Raw genomic sequence first — 19,078 nt, forward strand, 5'->3', positions numbered from 1 at the left:
GCAAACATAACAGGAAATCGAGCACTGGAAATTTATTTTTCTTGCCATGAAAATTTTGGGTATGATTAAGTCTCTAGAAAACATTACATCTTCACTGATTTTATTTAGTAAAAAATGTGAGCAAGCTACAGAAGTGGAAGGGAGAATATCTGTTTATTTCTAAGAGTATCTAAACAGCTATGATGACATGCCACTTGCAGATGGCTTGTACAGTTTTGGTACAGCTTGCTTTGAAACGTGTGTGTAATCCAAAGAAATCCTGTTTTCAGGATCTGAAACATGAAGCTGAGAGGATCAACAATATAAATATACTTGTTTGCACACCAGGTCGGCTTCTTCAACACATGGATGAAACAATATGTTTTCATGCCACCAATCTTCAAATGTTAGGTGAGTTTTATAATTTCTTTCACTTAAGAGAGAGCATTAGCTGGGCACTAATGGCTCACACCTGTAATCTTAGCCACTCAGGAGACTGAGATCTGAGGATCACAGTTTGAAACCACTAACAAGTACCAAGAATATCTGCGGAATTAAGATGAAGTTAACTGTGCCTGTAATCCTGGCTACTGAGGAGGCTGAGATCTCAGGATAGTAGTTTGAGGCCAGCTCCATCAGAAAAAATTCATGAGACTCTTTGTCTCCAAGTAACCACCAGAAAACGGGAAGTAGAGTTGTGGTTCAAAGTAGTAGAGCACCAGCCTTGAGCACAAAAGCTCAGGGACAGTGCTCAGGCTCAGAATTCAAGCCCATGACTGACCCCGAGAGACAGAGAGAGAGAGAGAGAGAGACTTTGTAAGGCCAATGTTATATTGGTTAAGTGCTATGATGAAAACAATCTGAGAAATAATTTTTTCACATTTGGGCTCTAAACTTAGACAATACATGGAAGACCTTTTTACAAAGAAACTTAAGAAAAGCTGGAATGTAGAATGTATACTTAGACAATACATGGAAGGCCTTTTTAAAAAGAAACTTAAGAAAAGCTGGAATGAAGAATGTATATACGTTTTTACATGTGAAATTAAGCACTTTGGTATTAAACATTAACAATTTTTTTTTCTTTTAGGTAACACTCATTTCTAGTAACTTGAAAGGTCAAGTTGTCCTTTTTTTGCTCAAATAAACTTTATTTTTTTTTGCATGGTGATAGTATCCAGTATGTATTTCATTAAACTTTATTTATTTATTTATTTTGCCAGACCTGGGGCTAGGACTCAGGGCCTGAGCACTGTCCCTGGCTTCTTTTTGTTCAAGGCTAGCACTGTACCACGTGAGCCACAGTGCCACTTCTGGCTTTTTCTATATATGTAGTACTGAGGAATTTAAACCCAGGGCTTCATGCATGCTAGGCAAGCACTCTACCACTGGGCCAGATTCCCAGCCCCCTAGTTTTCCTTTATTTTAATTAATAAATTATAGAGTAGATGGTGTGTGGATAAAAATATAGACATGGGTTTTCTATATATGGCCTTTTCTATATGTGGTGCTGAGGAATCGAACCTAGGGCTTCACCTATACGAGGCAAGCACTCTTGCCACTAGGCCATATTCCCAGCCCATTTATTTATTTTTTAATGTACCTGTTCCTGGTTCTCGAACTCAGGGCCTGGGTGCTGTCCTTAAGTTTTTGTGCTCAAGGCTAGTACTCCACCACTTGAGATAAGAGTCTCATAGACTGCCTAGGCTGGCTTTGAGCCATAATTCTGAGATCTATGTCTCCAGAATAGCTAGAATTATAAGCATGAGCCATCAATGCCTGGCTAAACTTTTATTTTTGAATGCTTTTGGACTTTGAGAAAAATTGCAGTGATCATCTGGGTTCTGGTGTCCTTTTCATTCAGCTTCTCTCATTTTTTTTTTTTTTTTTTTTTGGCCAGTCCTGGGCCTTGGACTCAGGGCCTGAGCACTGTCCCTGGCTTCTTCCCGCTCAAGGCTAGCACTCTGCCACTTGAGCCACAGCGCCGCTTCTGGCCGTTTTCTGTATATGTGGTTGCTGGGGAATCGAACCTAGGGCCTCGTGTATCCGAGGCAGGCACTCTTGCCACTAGGCTATATCCCCAGCCCCAGCTTCTCTCATTTTAATCTTGTTTGTAACAGCCTTTGTTAAAGATTAGATTAACATTGCCATGTTAAGTAACTTAAACTCCATACTTACATTCAGATTTCATCCGTTTTCCTACTTATGTTCCCTCTTTCCTCTCTCTCTCTCTCTCTCTCTTTCTCTCTCTCAGTTCTGAGGATGGAACTTACACTGAGCTATTATATCCTCAGCCCTACTAATGTTTTTTCTGTACCCAATTCTGGATATTAGATTGTATGTAGCCTATTGTATGTTGAAAATATTATAATCCATCTTGTATATTTCTTTTGTAGTTCTTGATGAAGCAGATAGAATCTTGGATATGGGCTTTGCTGATACTATGAATGCTATTATTGAAAATCTTCCTAAGAAACGTCAGACTTTACTTTTCTCAGCCACACAAACCAAATCTGTAAAAGACCTTGCACGCTTGAGTTTGAAAAACCCTGAGTATGTGTGGGTTCATGAAAAAGCAAAATACAGGTATGGACTCTTTCAACAAAAACAATCAAATGTTCTTCTTTTAGTTTTGCACTTGCTGTCCTACAGTTATATTTTCTAGAAAGTAAAGTACATTGTATTTGATGTGCAAAAGTATACTATGTATATCAATTAAAATGACTCAAATTCCACATTTACCTTTTTTTTTTTTTTTTGCCAGTCTTGGTGCTTGAATTCAGAGCCTGAGCACTGTCCTTGGCTTCTTTTTGCTCAAGGCTAGCACTCTACCACTTGAGCCACAGCACCACTTCTGGCTTTTTCTGTTTATGTGGTAGTGAGGAATTGAACCTAGGGCTTCATGCATGCTAGGTGAGCACTCAACCACTAAGTCACATTGTCAGTCCTCCACATATATCTTTAAATATTAGAATACTCTAGTATTTTTTCACCCCTCCACTTCCATTTCTTCCTCACCTCATTTTTTGTTTAAGTGCTGAATAATATTCCATTGTTCGCAGAGTGACTCAAGGCATAGAGGGCCTGCTTAGCAAGCCTGAGCCTCTGAGTTCAAATCCCAGTACTACCTGCCCCGCCTTCCCAAAAGCTAGCTGAATAATATTCTATGGTCTGAAATAGCATTTTATCCATTCACTTACTCGAGAATATCTTGATTGTTTCCAGGTGTGGTAGTTATAAATAAAGCTGCTATAAACATCCATGTGCATTTTTTTGGTGAGGATATGTTTCAGTTCCTCATGGTAAATAACGAGGACTATAGAGCAAAGGGGGTGTGGCATCTATGTGAGGTGATTTTTCTTTTTTAAATTGTGAATTTCAAAGGCAAGAGTGTGTCCTATTATATGTGTCTGTATATGTATGTGTGTATGTGTGTGTATATATATTATATATGTTATATATATAATATATATATATATATATACACACATATATACTTTTTTCCCCCCTTTCAAGCACACCAGCTACTTTGGAGCAGAACTACATAGTTTGTGAGCTGCATCAAAAGATAAGTGTGCTCTATTCCTTTTTGAAAAGCCACCTGAAGAAGAAGAGTATTGTATTTTTCTCCAGTTGCAAAGAGGTACCAAATGTTTATTTTTTTCTTGAACTTATGTTGAATTTTGCAGTTAGACAGATAGTTCTATTGTGTTTAACATACAGTGCTGGTTCGGTGGTGGATACATAGACAACGAGAATCCTGTGTTTTGTTATAAAAGGACCTGTTGATGACACTTTAAGCTCTATGAGGACAGAAACTGTATTTTCTTCAGTACTATGTTAGGTACTAGGAAATCTGGAATGTGGTACCTTCCATTAAATAATAGAAGAATTTCATGTCTGTGAATTTTATCCATAATCTGACAACTGCCAGATCTGTATCTCAAGTCCTGGCTTCTGTCATGCTCCAGACTTGTGTATTCCCTTAACAGGTATTTCCAATTGTTTCTAGAAAGCATCTCAAATTTGAGATGGGAAAAACAATTCAAGAGCTGCTAATCCTAGATAGACTTTCTCAACTCATATAGCTGAAACCTTAGTTCCTGTCTGGTTTTACCCATTTTGATAACTTATTAGTGCTGTCACTTCTGACCTCCCATGATCCAGTGTGCTGTGGTCCATGTATAACCTCCTGTTAGCCTCCTGACTGGTCTCCTCATTCCTGCCCTTTCCTTACTTTAGTGTTCCCGCTGTATAGCCTGACTGGCCTTTGGAAAGTGGACATTGGAGTACACCATTGCTATATTTGAAACTGTCCAGTAATTTTTGGTGTGAATCAAATTTAAACTTCATGCTTTTTCCACATGCATCTTCTACCTCAGCTAGTTAAAAAGCAGAAATTAAAGGTTAGTCTTAATTCATGAGTCAGAATGTAGAAAGTTTTCATGCATTCAGTTTATACTTGTTGAATGTAAGAACAAATTTGTCTCTTTTTTCCCCCCAAAGTTCTCTTAGAAAATAAGTGAACAGAAATCTTTAAAGACTAGACTGCACTCTAGAGTACATTTCTGCTCTGTATTAAAAAACTTGAAACCGGTGACATTTCTGTTCTCTAGCATTTTTTTGCTGTTTATCTAGTGAGCTGCACTTCTGTCATCCAGAAGTTCCAAGGTCATCCTTCTCTCCACTCCCAGGTGCAGTACCTGTACCGAGTGTTCTGCCGGCTCCGTCCTGGAATTTCTATCCTTGCTCTCCACGGCCGACAGCAGCAGATGAGAAGAATGGAAGTCTACAATGAGTTTGTCCGAAAGAGAGCTGCTGTACTCTTTGCTACTGATATTGCAGCCAGAGGACTGGGTGAACAGACTTCCTGGGCTGTCATTTCTGTGGTCATGGGAAATACAACTTTCTTAGAAAGTTCTTTTTGGCAAATTAATTGACTGAAAATAAGGCTGGAGTCATGGATCAGGTGATAGAGTGCCTGCCTAGCGAGCCCAGAGCTCTAAGCTAAACCCCAGTACTGTCGGAACAGGAAAACTAAGTACATTGATAACAGCTGATTATGTTAAGGATGTGTCAGGGAAACATTCTGTTGTATTTTTGGTTTTTGTCTCATGATAATTCCATCATAGCATCCTGAGTAGCTGAAGAATCATGAAAGGAAGATTAAAGACAAGATATGAAAAACTCTTCTTCCCTTGAAAATTAAAAAGTTTGTGAAATTGTAACACATTTAAAAATATATCCTTTTAGTATTATTGGGGTCTGAACTCTAATCCTTGTAGTTCTTAGGCAGGTGTTCTACCACTTGAGCCTACCCTAGCCTTTTTTGCTCTAAATCCCTTTTTGAACAACATGTCATACTTACATTTGGACTGACCCACCCATGAACTTCCGATTCTTCCTTGTGAAATGGGGATGACAGGCATGCACACTGTGCCCAGGGCTTTCACGATGTTTAGTCTCATGAACTTTTTTGCCTGGGCTAGCCTTGAATGCTACCATCTAGGTAGCTAGTATCAGAGGCTTGAGCCACTGAGCACAGTTGATTCTTTTTCTTCTTTTTAGTGTCTATTTTTATTTATTTATTTTTTGCTAGTCCTGGGGCTTGGACTTGGAGCCTGAGCCCTGTCCCTGGCTTCTTTTTGCTCAAGCTAGCACTCTGCCACTTGAGCCACAGCACCACTTCTGGCTTTTTCTATATATGTGGTGCTGAGGAATCGAAGCCAGGGCTTCATGTATTCGAGGCAAGCACTCTACCACTAGGCCATATTCCCAGCCCATTGTCTACCCTTTTCCTTGATAGAAATTAATCTGAAATCCTCACAGAAAAAATCCATAATGACTAGAGGTAGTTCTCTTGAGAAGCTGAGAACAGGATTCTCTGGCAATGAGAATTATTATAGCCAGGAATAATTATTGCTAGGAAGGAGGAAAAGGACCCAGAAAGATCTTAACTAGTTCAATTGGAGGCAGGACTAACAGGAAAAGTAAACGTCATTTAAATTCAGAAACCAGTTTTACAGTTCACTGGGACCTTGCAAAGACATTTTTTTTCTAGGTTATTAAACATCAGGGTATGTCATTACTGGTCTGACAGCAATCTGTCTCTTCTGTGCCAATTATGAAGAAATCTTCACATTCAAACACTGTCAATAATTTTAGTTTGTTTTGTCAAAGTAGAGAAGCGTTTATCATTTCTTAATATATACAATTAATTCTTTTTTTAATAGAGTTCACCGTTGATATCAGTTTGATGTGATTGGAAAGTCCTGGAAAATCATGGTAAAATAAAAATAGTACAACAGGGCAGAGTTTTAAAACTGATGACATTCATTCCTTCTGTGTAGATTTCCCGGCTGTTAATTGGGTTCTTCAGTTTGACTGTCCAGAGGATGCCAACACATACATTCACAGAGCGGGTAGAACTGCCAGGTAAGTATGTTGCCCCTACCCCTTTTTGTTTGTCTGTTACAACTATCTAGTAATAAAATATGTATTCCCAAGTGCATATAAACAGAGAATGGAGGAATAAGGTTAATGCTAGTTTGTTTTTTTCCCCCTAATTCTTTTCCTTGTTTTCTTTTCCTTTTTGAGACAGGGTCTCACTAGGTAAGCCCAGATTGGTCTTGAACTTACAGTCCTTCTACCTCAGCCTCTCAAGGCTTTAAAAATAAGTTTTTTAGGGCTGGGATGTAGCTCAGTGGCAAAGTGCTTGCCTACCAAGTGCAACATCCTGGGTTCGATCTCCAGTACCAAAAAACAAGACAAAAAATGATTTTTATACTAGATGATTCAAAAGCAAGTCTTTTGATTAGAGCTAGTGTTACATTTTGTGTGTGCTGTAGGACTTGAGGTTGTATTCTGTCTAAGGTGTCATTATACACTCAGACAAACCAGTCTTTAGGATTTTGTTTTCTACTGAGATCGAATTAAAACAGGACAGTGGGAGAACAGCAGTAGTCTGTTCTGCCTCTTATGTTAAGAAGGTACAAGGCATATGAGTAGTTTCTAATATGTTGGATGGCTATTCACAGTGAGTTTCCTAAGATGTCATTGGTGGAGGAAATTTTTTTCCCATGGTTTCCTCTCCAGAAAGTGTGTAGTGTGTGTAAAATTGAACATATACCTTGTCCTGTGGATCTTTGGGTAGTTAAGATTGGAGTGGCATATCATAAGTATATTAGACCAGACTGTTACTTACAACACTATTGTGTGTGCCGGGGTGTGTGGTTATGGACTGAGAATGATTCCTTAGAATGCATGTGGCCATATTTTCAAATCTCCCTATATGAAGATTAATACACTTTAATAAATTTGGAAAAGGTCTAGGTGGAAAATATCTTAGTGCTCTTAGTTCTGGAGAAGTTGCTGGAAATCTAATGTAGCTGAACATGCTATAGTAAGCATGTCCTTGAGTTTTGATGGCTGTAGAGATGAAGGAAATGTACAGCAGCATTATTGTGTCTGAATGGTACAAATGGTACATACTAATTTTAAAGAATGTCAGTGTAATTCTAATATGGCCATTGAGTTTTGAAATTGAAGTATAACTTCATAACAAATACATTGTGAATTGACTGTTTTAGATGTGTATAGTTAATGAAAAGATTAGCACACATATAATCCTTATTTTTTTTTCCTCTGGGCATTGAAAGTTGCTGTTTAGGGGCTTAGAGATAATGAGAAAGTTTCGGGACCATGTGTCTGAATAATCGAGTTGAGTAAAGGCTAAATTAAAAATTGAAACTAATTTAAATCTTGTGTTAGGCTGTAATTAAAACAAGTTTGCCAGATAAGTGTTTGCTTTTAGAGTTGAACTGTAATATATGAATTTAGAAAATGAGCATTTTTAGCAAGTGGCTAAGGTTGAGAGTTGAAGGAAGCTCTTATTTTTTTCTTCTGTGTGTTAGCCAAATACAAATGAAGAATACTTGCCTTCAAGTATTTACTCTTTTCTTTTGACAAAAGGTCTCACTATGTGTTCCCAGTTCTCAGTTCTCAGTTTTGCAATTCTGACTCAGCTTTCTGTGCATTTCTGTTATGCCACCATGCCTGGCTTTTATCCTATTTTAATTGATTTATCTGTCTAAATTCCTTTGGATCTATGGCAGTTGAGATCCCTATATTATTCTTAGCCATCCACACTCTCTTTAAAGCAAACTAATCTTTTAAGATAAGTGAGTCAGAGATTGAATATAGTTTTGCAATGTAATATATCCTGTGGTACATTCTGTTACTTAACTTTTTTTTTTTTGGCCAGTCCTGGGCCTTGGACTCAGGGCCTGAGCACTGTCCCTGGCTTCTTCCCGCTCAAGGCTAGCACTCTGCCACTTGAGCCACAGCGCCGCTTCTGGCCGTTTTCTGTATATGTGGTGCTGGGGAATCGAACCTAGGGCCTCGTGTATCCGAGGCAGACACTCTTGCCACTAGGCTATATCCCCAGCCCCACTTAAAAACTTTTATTACAGGTTTTGGTATTAAACAAAATGAAGGTTTTTAAATTGCTTATAGAACTGTATGATTGACAGTAGAAAAAACTTGGAATGGGAAGTAGATACACATTTTTTTTTTTTATGGTAGAGTGACTGTAGGAGTTTATGACCCATTTTTGTTCTAGAGTACTGGAAGATAAGATCATCTGAGCAGTCTTCCCATTCAACCTCATTTGACTTTTGGATACTGTGGCTATCCAGGATTTTGTAATTTAGGTAATAGACTGTGCTTCCACTAGGGGGCAGCAAAGGCCAAACCCTTGCATTGCAACTTGGCAGAGACTAAATCTTCACAGAAAATGTGAAGCTGTAAGCTAGTCAAAATTCCTGACTTGGGAAGGATTCTTGATTTTTAAGAGATACTGATATTTTAAAGAATCAAGGTTCTAAAAAAAGTCCTAGATTGGTGCGTAAATTGAAATGATAGTGAAAAACCAGTTTCCATGAGCATTAAGTTTACTGTGAATTTCTTTTAAAAGTTTTATTATAAAGGTGACGTACAGAGTGGTTACAGTTACATAAGTAAGGTAATGAGTACTTTTTTTTGAACAGTGTTACCCCTCCCTCAATTCCTCCCACTTCCCCTCCCTCGACTCCTCCCCCCGCCCTCAAGTTGTAAGAATGATACAAAACACAGATTTCAAAAGCATATGAAGTTTGATTTACTTAATTTTAATCACTGGTATATTACAAAAGTAGTACTTACTCACCATAATGCTAGATGATGACAAAATAACAAATCATCTGAAACTCACCACTCTGAAATTTATTATATGCTTGATGTATGTATTTGCACACACATATATGTATACATGTGTATCTACACATGCATGTATATATGTTTATATGTATATACACAATGTACACATATATACCCATATACTTATAGAGACATGATATACATGTATAATATACACATCCATATATATTTAAATTACTAAACCAGAATTGCTCTAAATATACCCTTGGATAACCTGACTGAGAATGGCAAGGCAGTTGTAAACAGGTCATAATAGGATAGCTATTGAAGGTATGAATGGGAAAACTTTAATGATGACTCACTACGATAGAATTGATATGTTGAGGAATCGAATTGGAGTAGTTAAGGATTAGCAGCTCTTGGCTAAAGGGCTAAGAATAGCTCAGAATAGTGTCTCTCCTTTTGTCCTTAGTTTGAATGTTATTTCAGTGGAGGTGCATGAGAACCAATACTCTTGATGTCTGATTTTATCCAGAACCAGGGGTGAGCTGCAGGATATGGAGATAAGCCTCTTGACTTCTCTGTCTTGAGTTTCCTTCTTGAGTTTCCTTCCTGGTATTATTGAAAAGCAGTCGATTAGAAGTTTAATTTTTGACATATACACCAGCTGATTTTTAGGCCAACTTCTTGGTCTCAGCAATTTAATTTGTATCTCCTTCCTCTTTTGTTTGCTGTTCTTAAAACTGGCAAATTAATATAAAGTGAAGTTCTTCAAAAACTGCAAAGTTGTTTAAGTACAGTATATTAACATTGATAGTAGAAGTAATTTTGTTTCAGATGCAGAGCTCTTTTTTTTTTTTAAAAAAACACATTTTTTAATTGTCAAGATGCTGTACAGAGGGGTTACGGTCACATGCTTAAGGTAGTGAGTACATTTCTTGTCATACTTGTAAGCCCTTTCTTGTTTTTCTCCCACCTTCCCTCCCTCCAACCCTCCCTTGCTTTCATCATTTTTTTAACCTTCCCAATGATCATTTTTTTTAACCTATCCTAATGGCCATCATCATTCTAATCTACAGTGCTTATGAACTCTATGAATATTAACAATAAAATAATTTATTTCAGATTGGGTGATATGTACATTTCTTTCCTTTTGCTTAGTGTAATCTGCTCCTTCTTTTTCTCTCATTTCTTCCCTCACCCCTTTGAGTTGCTTAGTTTGCTTTCATCGATGTCTATTGCAGCTGTTGGGCCCCCTGTACTGTATTCTTTTTTCACCTTTTCACTCATTCTGTGCCTTCCTCTCAGCTTCCCTCAGATGTGCACATGTATACACCATATGTGAGGTAAAGAATATAGAGTCCTCTAAATACTATAAGACTAATTGAGAAGAGGTTCTTTGCTTCCTTATCTTTGGAGTTCCTTTCAGTCTGTATATTATTTTAGGTACATATGAAGTAGTGTTTGGGTCTTGCTATTTGGTGCCTTTCTCCCAAGACTGTCCTTTTTTGGTCTCCCTGTGAATTGGTATCTTGGGTCTTGTTTTCTTTGTTATGTCATAGCCACATATCAGGGATACCATGTACTGTTTATCTCTCTGTTCTTGTCTTGCTCAACATGATTTGTTCTAGTCCTGTCCATTTCCCTGTGAATGCTATTATTCTATATTTTTAATAGCTGTGTTGAATTCCCTTGTATATTGGTACCACACTTTTTGGATCCATTCATCTGTAGTGGGTAATCTGGGTCGTTTCCATTTCTTGGCCATTGTGAACATGGAAGTGCCATGCAAGTGCAGGTGTCCTTGTCATATCCTTGATCCTGTTGATCAGGGTATATGCCTAGGAGCAGTATGGCTGAATCATAGGGTATGTCTATGTTGAGTTTTTTGAGGAACCTCCAGACTGCTCTCCAGAGTGGTTGTACTAGTTTACATTCCCACCAGCAGAGCAGTAGGGTTCCTCTTTCTCCACATCCCCTCCAACATTTGTTGTTGCCTGAGTTTGGAGTACAGACCATTCTTACTGGGGTAAGGTGGTAACTCAGGGTTGTTTTTATTTGCATTTATTTTACTGACAGGGATGCTCATGTGTTTCTTTTGCCATTTTTATTTCTTCTTCAGTGAAGTCTCTCTTTTGCTCCCTTGCCCATTTAGTGATTGGGTTATTAGGTTTGGGAGGGAATAGTTTCTTGAGCTCCCTCTGTAAGATGGATATTAGGCCTTTGTCTGCTGCATTGCTGGTGAAGATCTTTGCCCAATTGTCTGGCTGTCTTTCTAGTTTAGTAGCTATGTCTTTAGCTGTGCAGAAACATTATTTTAATGTAGTCTCATTTGTCTAGTCTCTCTCCTATCTGTTATGCCCCTGGAACTTTGTTCAGGAAGTTCCTGCCTATGCCTGTAAGTTCTAGTGTCTCTCCTACTCTGTCCTGCAGTATTTTCAGATGTTGAGGTCTTTAATCCATTTTGAGTTGATGTTAGTGCATGGTGACAGGCTAGGGTCCACTTTGAGTTTTCTGTATGTGGCTGCCCAGTTTTCCCAGCACCAATAGTGGAAAAGGCTGTTTTTTCCATTGTATGTCTTTGGCTCCTTGGTCAAATATCAGCTGACTGTAAGTATGTGGTTTTATTTCTGGGTCTTCTTGTGGTACTGGGACTACTCTCAAATTCTAAATAAAAAATTTAAAAAGTGTAGGCCCTTTGAGGAACAGTGTATCTCTTAGACTAAAGGGAACAGTATATCTCTTAGACTTGAGCTTGGGGTATAGCTTTTGGAATCTAATAGTAGTAATCTGTAGTTATTCTTGTAAGTATTAAATAAAGTGAAATGTGATTATGTTTTCTTTGTAAAAGTACTTTTATTTTTGAAATGAAAGCTTACTGGAAATTTTTGGATTTGAGCATGTGGTAGATAATTTGTGCTTCACTATATTTTGGGAAAAGTTCTATATGTAGATCTAGATAGATAGGTAGGTAGGTAGATAGGTAAAGTGGCTATTGATTTTTTTTTTTTTTCTTTTTTTGGCCAGTCCTGGGGCTTGGACTCAGGGCCTGAGCACTGTCCCTGGCTTCTTTTTGCTCAAGGCTAGCACTCTGCCACTTGAGCCACAGTGCCACTTCTGGCCATTTTCTGTATATATGGTGCTGGGGAATTGAACCCAGGGCCTCATGTATACGAGGCAAGCACTCTTGCCACTAGGCCATATCCCCAGCCCACTATTGATGATTTTTAATAAATTCTTGCCACATGAAATTTAACTTTGTTTTTATTTTCCATTTTCTATGGTAGTAATTCTCTTAAATGGTGTGCTAACTGCCTGTGTTAACCTACATTAATGTACTGTTATCTATAGATCTAAAGGATTTGGCCATGGCCCCTTTGATCCTGACTCATTTTCTTAGATTCTCTCTGGATGCATGAATGGGCAGACAAGATAGATTTAGGTGATGATCCTTAATCCTGTTCATGAGTCTGTCAGAAGATCACAGGACATTTAGTGGATGCCTTTGCTCTCCTAGAGATTGCCCCTACTCCATGATGACGGTTCTTGCACATTGTAGGCCCATGAAACTAGTTATTTAATTCTGCTTACTGATTTGGATATAGAAGGTTAAAAGGGTTGATAGTCCCTAGCCCACTTTCTCCCTCTTTCCTAACTATTCTTGTCTGGGCCCCACAGAATACCAGAAATAGAAAAGCTTAATTTGATTTCAAGACTGTGGTTACCCAAAGGGTGTTTTGGTAAATACATTGCTTAGTTAGTGGTCAGTGTTAGCTCTATTTTCTCCTATTTGACTTTTATGGTGTTCTTAGTGAGGTTGTGACGTCTGTCCTCTGCTACTCAAGGTGTCTGCCACCTTATTACTTTTGTACACTACAACCTATGCCTTCATGGATGACTTTGTTAAATACTGCTGAGGTGGTTTTAATTTTTTCTTTGTGTTTTTTTTTTGGCCAGGCACTGTCGCTGAGCTTCTTTTCCTCAAAGCTAGCACTCTACCACTTGAGTCACAGCACCATTCCCAGCCTTTTCTGTTTGTGTGTTACTGAGGAAGTGACCCCAGGGCTTCATACATACTAGGCAAGCACTCTACCATTAAGCCACATTCTCAGCCCCAGGTGGAATGTTTTATATTCATATTTGTTTGTAGCAAATGAAGGTGAACAACTTTGAGTCATACAATTTAGCATTTATAATACAATGAAGAAGGTATTTATTGCTAGTTTTTCATCCATAAAACATAATTAGATCAAGGACTAATTATATATTTAATTTTATGTTCTTCCTCTTGTTTACTAGAAAAGCAAATAATCAGGAAGGTATAAGTATCCACAGGACTCTCAGATGCTGCCTTTTCCACATAAGAAACTTCATTCCCTACCTATGATCTGGGCCCCTAAAACATTAGAGTACTTGGTAATTCTTTAGGTCTCAGATGTCATTTCCTCAGGGCATTTTGTGACACCTAGACTATTAGATAGAGCTCCTTCTTGTTCTTACTGCTTCCTGAGGTCTTCTATCTTGCTGTTTCTTTTATTTAATAATTAAAAAAAATTCTCATTATTTCATTGCCTGCCATCTATTGACCCTTTTATAAAGAAGATTTAAAGTTAGTGAATTAACTAGAAGAAAACAACATTCTGACATGTTTCATTGTTTTTCTGGATCTCTTGCATATGTGGCTATTTTTTTTCTTTTAGACTAGAGTTTTTAAAGTTGTAGGTTGAATTTTAAAGTTACCTTGAAAAGTAAAAACTACCCTTCAGTCTTCAAAATAAAACACATTGCCATCTCTCAGTGAGTCGTTAAACACAGTTTTCCTCTCCATCAGTGATAAAATTTTACTTGCAGACTGTTACTGAGCCTCTGTAGAAGCATCCAACGTTCTCCAAAAAAGGCTCCAATGTACTTTTGAAATAATTTTCCCTGCTCTCCATTTTTGTATTCTGGCTTGGAACACTTCACTTTTTCCATCTTCTTTTCTCATTATCTTTTAGATGCCTACCTGAAATTCCATCTGCTATGTCATACATTTTTTTCTCTGTCTGTCCCTGAATAGTCTCTTTTCACTGCTGAGTTAGTGGCATTAATTGCCCATGCTGTCTTTTGGCACCAACTTAACATTGCTTGGCCATTCTCCTGAAGCTCTTACTTGGGTGCTTTTCCTTCCTAGTTAACTTGAGATATAATCACTGAAGACGGGAATTTTCATCTTTTGCTTATGACCATAAAGTCACTAGGAATGATAATGAATGAAGAAAATTCGGTAGGATGTGGTCACATCTGTAGTTTTCTGTTACCACAGAAGATTCATGACTGGTGATATTCCTAACTAGATGAAGTCAATTCCATGTTATGTTCGCATTCCGCTGTAAAAATGTAAATTGCATGTTGCATTGATGTGTTGTTTTTTTGCTAGGTACAAAGAGGGTGGTGAGGCACTATTAATTCTGCTTCCTTCAGAAGAGCAAGGGATGGTGCAGCAGCTTCTCCAGAAGAAAGTACCTGTGAAGGAAATCAAGTAAGAGCTACTGATTTTTATGTTATTGTTACTCCTAACAATAGGGCATGAAATCATTCTGCAGGGGGAAAAAAGGTGGTTTTTTTTCGTCTCTAGAACATTTAGGTTCATGGCAAAATTGAGAGAAAGTACAGAGTTCTTCTATGTTCCCTGCTTCCACATACATAGCCTCCCCCAGTATTAATATCCCCCAAGAGACTGGTGCCTTTGTTACAGTTTATGAACCTCCACAATGCCTCAGTATCGCCCACATTCATTGTTTACTTAAGGGTTTCTCTTGGTGTTGTATGTCTATAGGTTTGTAAAAATGTGTAGTACATGTGACATATATCTCCTGTTATAGTATGATATTGTCAGTGTCCTAAAAATTCACATGTGTTCTACATATTCTTCCTCTTTTCACTAACCCCTAGCAACCACTATTTTTTTTTAACTGTCTGCACAGCGTAGCCTTTGTATGTGGACTTCTCAGTCTGACTTTCTTCACTTAGTAATAACATGCATTTAAATTTTTTCCATGTCTTAGCTGCTTATTTCTTTTAGTGCTGAGTAACACTCCATTGTCTGAGTGAAACAGTTGTTTATCCATTCACCTGCTATAAGGCATCTTTTTTTTCCTCCCCTCTAGTAGTGGGGTTTGAACTCAAGGTCTTATGCTTGCTTTAGAGGTGTTCTACTACTGAGCCATGCCTTCAACCCTTTTTGTACTGGTTATTTATTTATTTTGTTTTTGTTTTTGTTTTTTTTTGGCCAGTCCTGGGCCTTGGACTCAGGGCCTGAGCACTGTCCCTGGCTTCTTCCTGCTCAAGGCTAGCACTCTGCCACCTGAGCCACAGCACCCCTTCTGGCCGTTTTCCATATATGTGGTGCTGGGGAATGGAACCGAGAGCTTCATGTGTAGGAGGCAAGCGCTCTTGCCACCAGGCCATATTCCCAGCCCGTGCTTTTTTTTTTGGCCAGTCCTGGGGCTTGGACTCAGGGCCTGAGCACTGTCCCTGGCTTCTTCTTGCCCAAGGCTAGCAACTCTGCCACCTGAGCCACAGCGCCCCTTCTGGCCATTTTGTGTATATGTGGTGCTGGGGAATCGAACCCAGGGCCTCATGTATATAAGGCAAGCTCTCTTGCCACTAGGCCATATCCCCAGCCCCTGGTTATTTATTTAAAAAATTCTTATGCTAGTTATTTTTTTTTGTACTGGTTATTTATTACTTCTTACCAGGCCCCATGCCTAGATTGAATTGTAATCCCCCTATTTTATATGTTCTACTGTATCTGGGATAACAGATGCATGCCTTCCATCTGCTGTTGAGATCAAGTTGTGTAGACTTTTCTGCCCAGGCTGTCCTATAACCACGATCCTCCTGATTTCAGCATCCTGTGTAGCTGGATGCTATTGTTCCCAGCTTTGGGTTGAGAAAACATTCTTGCAAACTTCTTTGCAAGAGAGAAAAAGAAATTAGTAACATCTGCCATTTATGGAAATGGTGTTAGATTTTTTTTTTCATTTCATTGTTTTATCTCCTGTGGGAGGCTGCTTTTAAGCTTTATAAGTTTAAGAGGAAATCAATGCTGACTCAGGTGTTAATCTATGTATTCTTTAGCATGAGGTATTCAAAGGAATTGCCATCCCTGTCATTTCTTTCCTCTTGTATTACTCATAACAGGCAAGAGTCAGATGTAGGTTTAGTGTAAATTGGTTCCCTGAAGAATGTCAGCCATGGGCTGGGAATATGGCCTAGTGGCAAGAGTGTTTGCCTCGTATACATGAAGCCCTGGATTTGATTCCCCAGCACCACATATATAGAAAACGGCCAGAAGTGGCGCTGTGGCTCAAGTGGTAGAGTGCTAGCCTTGAGCAAAAAGAAGCCAGGGACAGTGCTCAGGCCCTGAGTCCAAGGCCCAGGACTGGCTAAAAAAAAAAAAAAAGAAAAAGAAAAGAAATGTCAGACATTTAAAAATATACTGAGGGAAAGAGGAAAAAGCTATGTGCTATTTCTAATTTTTAAAATCGAGACTTCTTAGTTTAACTGTTTTTTTTTGTTTTAAAAAAAGAATAAATCCAGAAAAGCTTATAGATGTCCAGAAAAAATTGGAATCCTTTTTAGCTCAAGATAAAGATTTGAAAGAAAGAGCTCAAAGGGTAAGTTATCTTTAAATTGGGTACTTTTATTTTAGAATGTGATACATAATAAATTTGGTCATTTTCTGCTTCTTTATTACATGCTTCAAATATTCAAGCAGTGTAATTTGAAAAATTGTATCTTAGAAGCTTTGAGAACAGTACATGCATTACAAAACATATATGAGTTTTGTGATGTTGTGACATAATTGATAATTTAATATTACTCACGAAATAAATGTAGGAAGTATGTTGTTTCACTGGTTCATACATAATAGCAAATGAGGCTTTCAGAACAAAGACAGTAGAATAGCACATTGAAATGAATGATGTGATTTATTGGTTGTCACACATGGTTTATCAGAATGGCTGTGTTGCCAGCAGCAATAAGATATCTACTTTTATAGATGTGATTTCCTAGCTTTTGATTATAATTTGGAGAGAACACAATGATAAGCAACTAGGGTGAGTTCTTGTGGATAGGTGTAAGGGGAAAAATCTGACTTGGTACTGTTCATTGTTTGTCATGCCTAAAAAGTCAGAGAAAATGATTTAGAGATTACTTGATAGAAAGGAGTATGTAATACTAGAAAAGACAAAGTTTAACAAAAAGGAAAGAAGGATTAAAGTAGCTTTACAAAAATATTTTTAAAATGAAAATACTTGGTTCGATATATTTTGTCATATGTTTATGTATAAACTATCAAAGGATCAGGACTCTACTTATAATTTGTGAAACTGAAATAAATATAATTTTGTTTTGTTTAAGCAAAAACAGAAGAAAAGAATTCCAAGTTGGTGATAAATGATTTGATAGTATGATAAAAATAGAAAAACTATAAACATTTTATTTTTTTTTGGTCACAATTTAGCTTCACCTTATATAGTAACATTTTACTGAAAGAACTATCAGAAGAAGTAGTAGTATTCTACATGAATTCTCTCATTGTCGTAAGTTCCAAGTATGAATACTACCTTTCTGATAGCTAAAGAAATGACCATTTAGAAAAATAAGAAACTTGCTCAGCTAATAAGGTAGCTCAACTGGGTATTATTCTAATGTCTTTGTTTTCCTGTTGTATTTTATTGCAATTAAACTTTTAGAGTAGCTTTTGGGGAGTTCATGTTCTGTTTTGAGCTGGCCTAATAAAGCCAAATGCAAACAGATTTTTTTTTTTTAATATTACAGCTGTAAAAGGTAGTTTTTCTTTTTGGGCATATGTGCAGGGATATGCTGACCTATCTTGTTCCCCACCCCCATTAATATTGACATTATCCTTTTGGTTAATTTTCTGTGTTAATCTGACTCAATTTTCCATCTCTGCTACCATTTATTTTACAGTGTTTTGTCTCCTATATACGTTCAGTATATCTTATGAAGGATAAAAATGTATTTGATGTAAGCAAGTTACCTATTCCTGAATATGCATTGTAAGTATTCATAATACAGCTGTAATAGTGTATCTTCCAAGTTAGGGGAATTTGTTTTCAGCCTGGTTCTCTGAGAATTCTTGTTTACACTACTTTAACGATGTACAGAAAAGAAGATGAAATCAATTCTGTAGAAAATAACCTGGGCATTAGTTCTTGTCAGGAAAAGATGCATTATTTATATGTTTTGTATGTTCTTTCTAACTTGATGCTTGTTTTTCTTTTTGTTTTAAAAATAGTTTTATTGAAGTACCATGTAGATTCAGAATTTTATATAATTTGTAAATTCATTCTCAAAAGTTCAATTAGTTTTCACAAAGTGAATATATCTCTAAATAGCAAGAACATGGAGAAATAGGAAATCACCAGTGATAGAGCAGCTTCCTCACTCTTCTGCTCTCTTAAGATTTTCACTACAATGCCTTGGCTCTGGTTTCTTGGTCTTTCTAATAGTCTTACAGTTTTTGTTTTTTTTTTTTATTGTAGAGGTCTTTTGCCATCCTGGTTAAGTTTATTCCCAGATGTTTTATTGTTATTTCTTTATTTGGGCACTATTTCATTCTCATTATGTGCATTATTAGTATATAAAAAAAGCTACTGAATGTTGTATGCTGTTTTTATATCCTGCAATTTTCCTAAAGTGTTTATGAGAAATTTTTTTTGGTACAGTCCTTAGGGTCTTTTAAATGCAGGATCATATTGTCTATAAATAGGGATAAGTTGACTTCTTCCCTTTTTGTTTGTATTTCTTTTTGCTTCCTTTTCTTGTATATTTGCTTCGGCTAAGAATTGAAGCACTGTGGGCACTGGTAGCTCATTCCTTTAATTCTAAC

At 37.4% G+C, this 19,078-nt stretch overlaps 1 protein-coding gene across 2 annotated transcripts in view; it reads left to right on the forward strand.

The window, feature by feature from the left end:
- Window positions 1–19,078, forward strand: part of Ddx10 (DEAD-box helicase 10) — a 115,129-nt gene that overhangs the window by 11,059 nt on the left and 84,992 nt on the right. For both annotated transcript variants that reach the window (XM_048343792.1, XM_048343794.1), the window contains exons 5-12: window positions 270–390; window positions 2,376–2,565; window positions 3,496–3,622; window positions 4,674–4,836; window positions 6,330–6,414; window positions 14,594–14,695; window positions 16,748–16,835; window positions 18,157–18,245. In XM_048343792.1, coding sequence (XP_048199749.1) covers window positions 270–390; window positions 2,376–2,565; window positions 3,496–3,622; window positions 4,674–4,836; window positions 6,330–6,414; window positions 14,594–14,695; window positions 16,748–16,835; window positions 18,157–18,245 — 965 coding nt within the window. The remainder of the gene's footprint in view (window positions 1–269; window positions 391–2,375; window positions 2,566–3,495; window positions 3,623–4,673; window positions 4,837–6,329; window positions 6,415–14,593; window positions 14,696–16,747; window positions 16,836–18,156; window positions 18,246–19,078) is intronic.

The sequence above is a fragment of the Perognathus longimembris genome, chromosome 3 (assembly GCF_023159225.1).
Source record: "Perognathus longimembris pacificus isolate PPM17 chromosome 3, ASM2315922v1, whole genome shotgun sequence".
NCBI classification, from domain to species: Eukaryota; Metazoa; Chordata; class Mammalia; order Rodentia; family Heteromyidae; genus Perognathus; species Perognathus longimembris.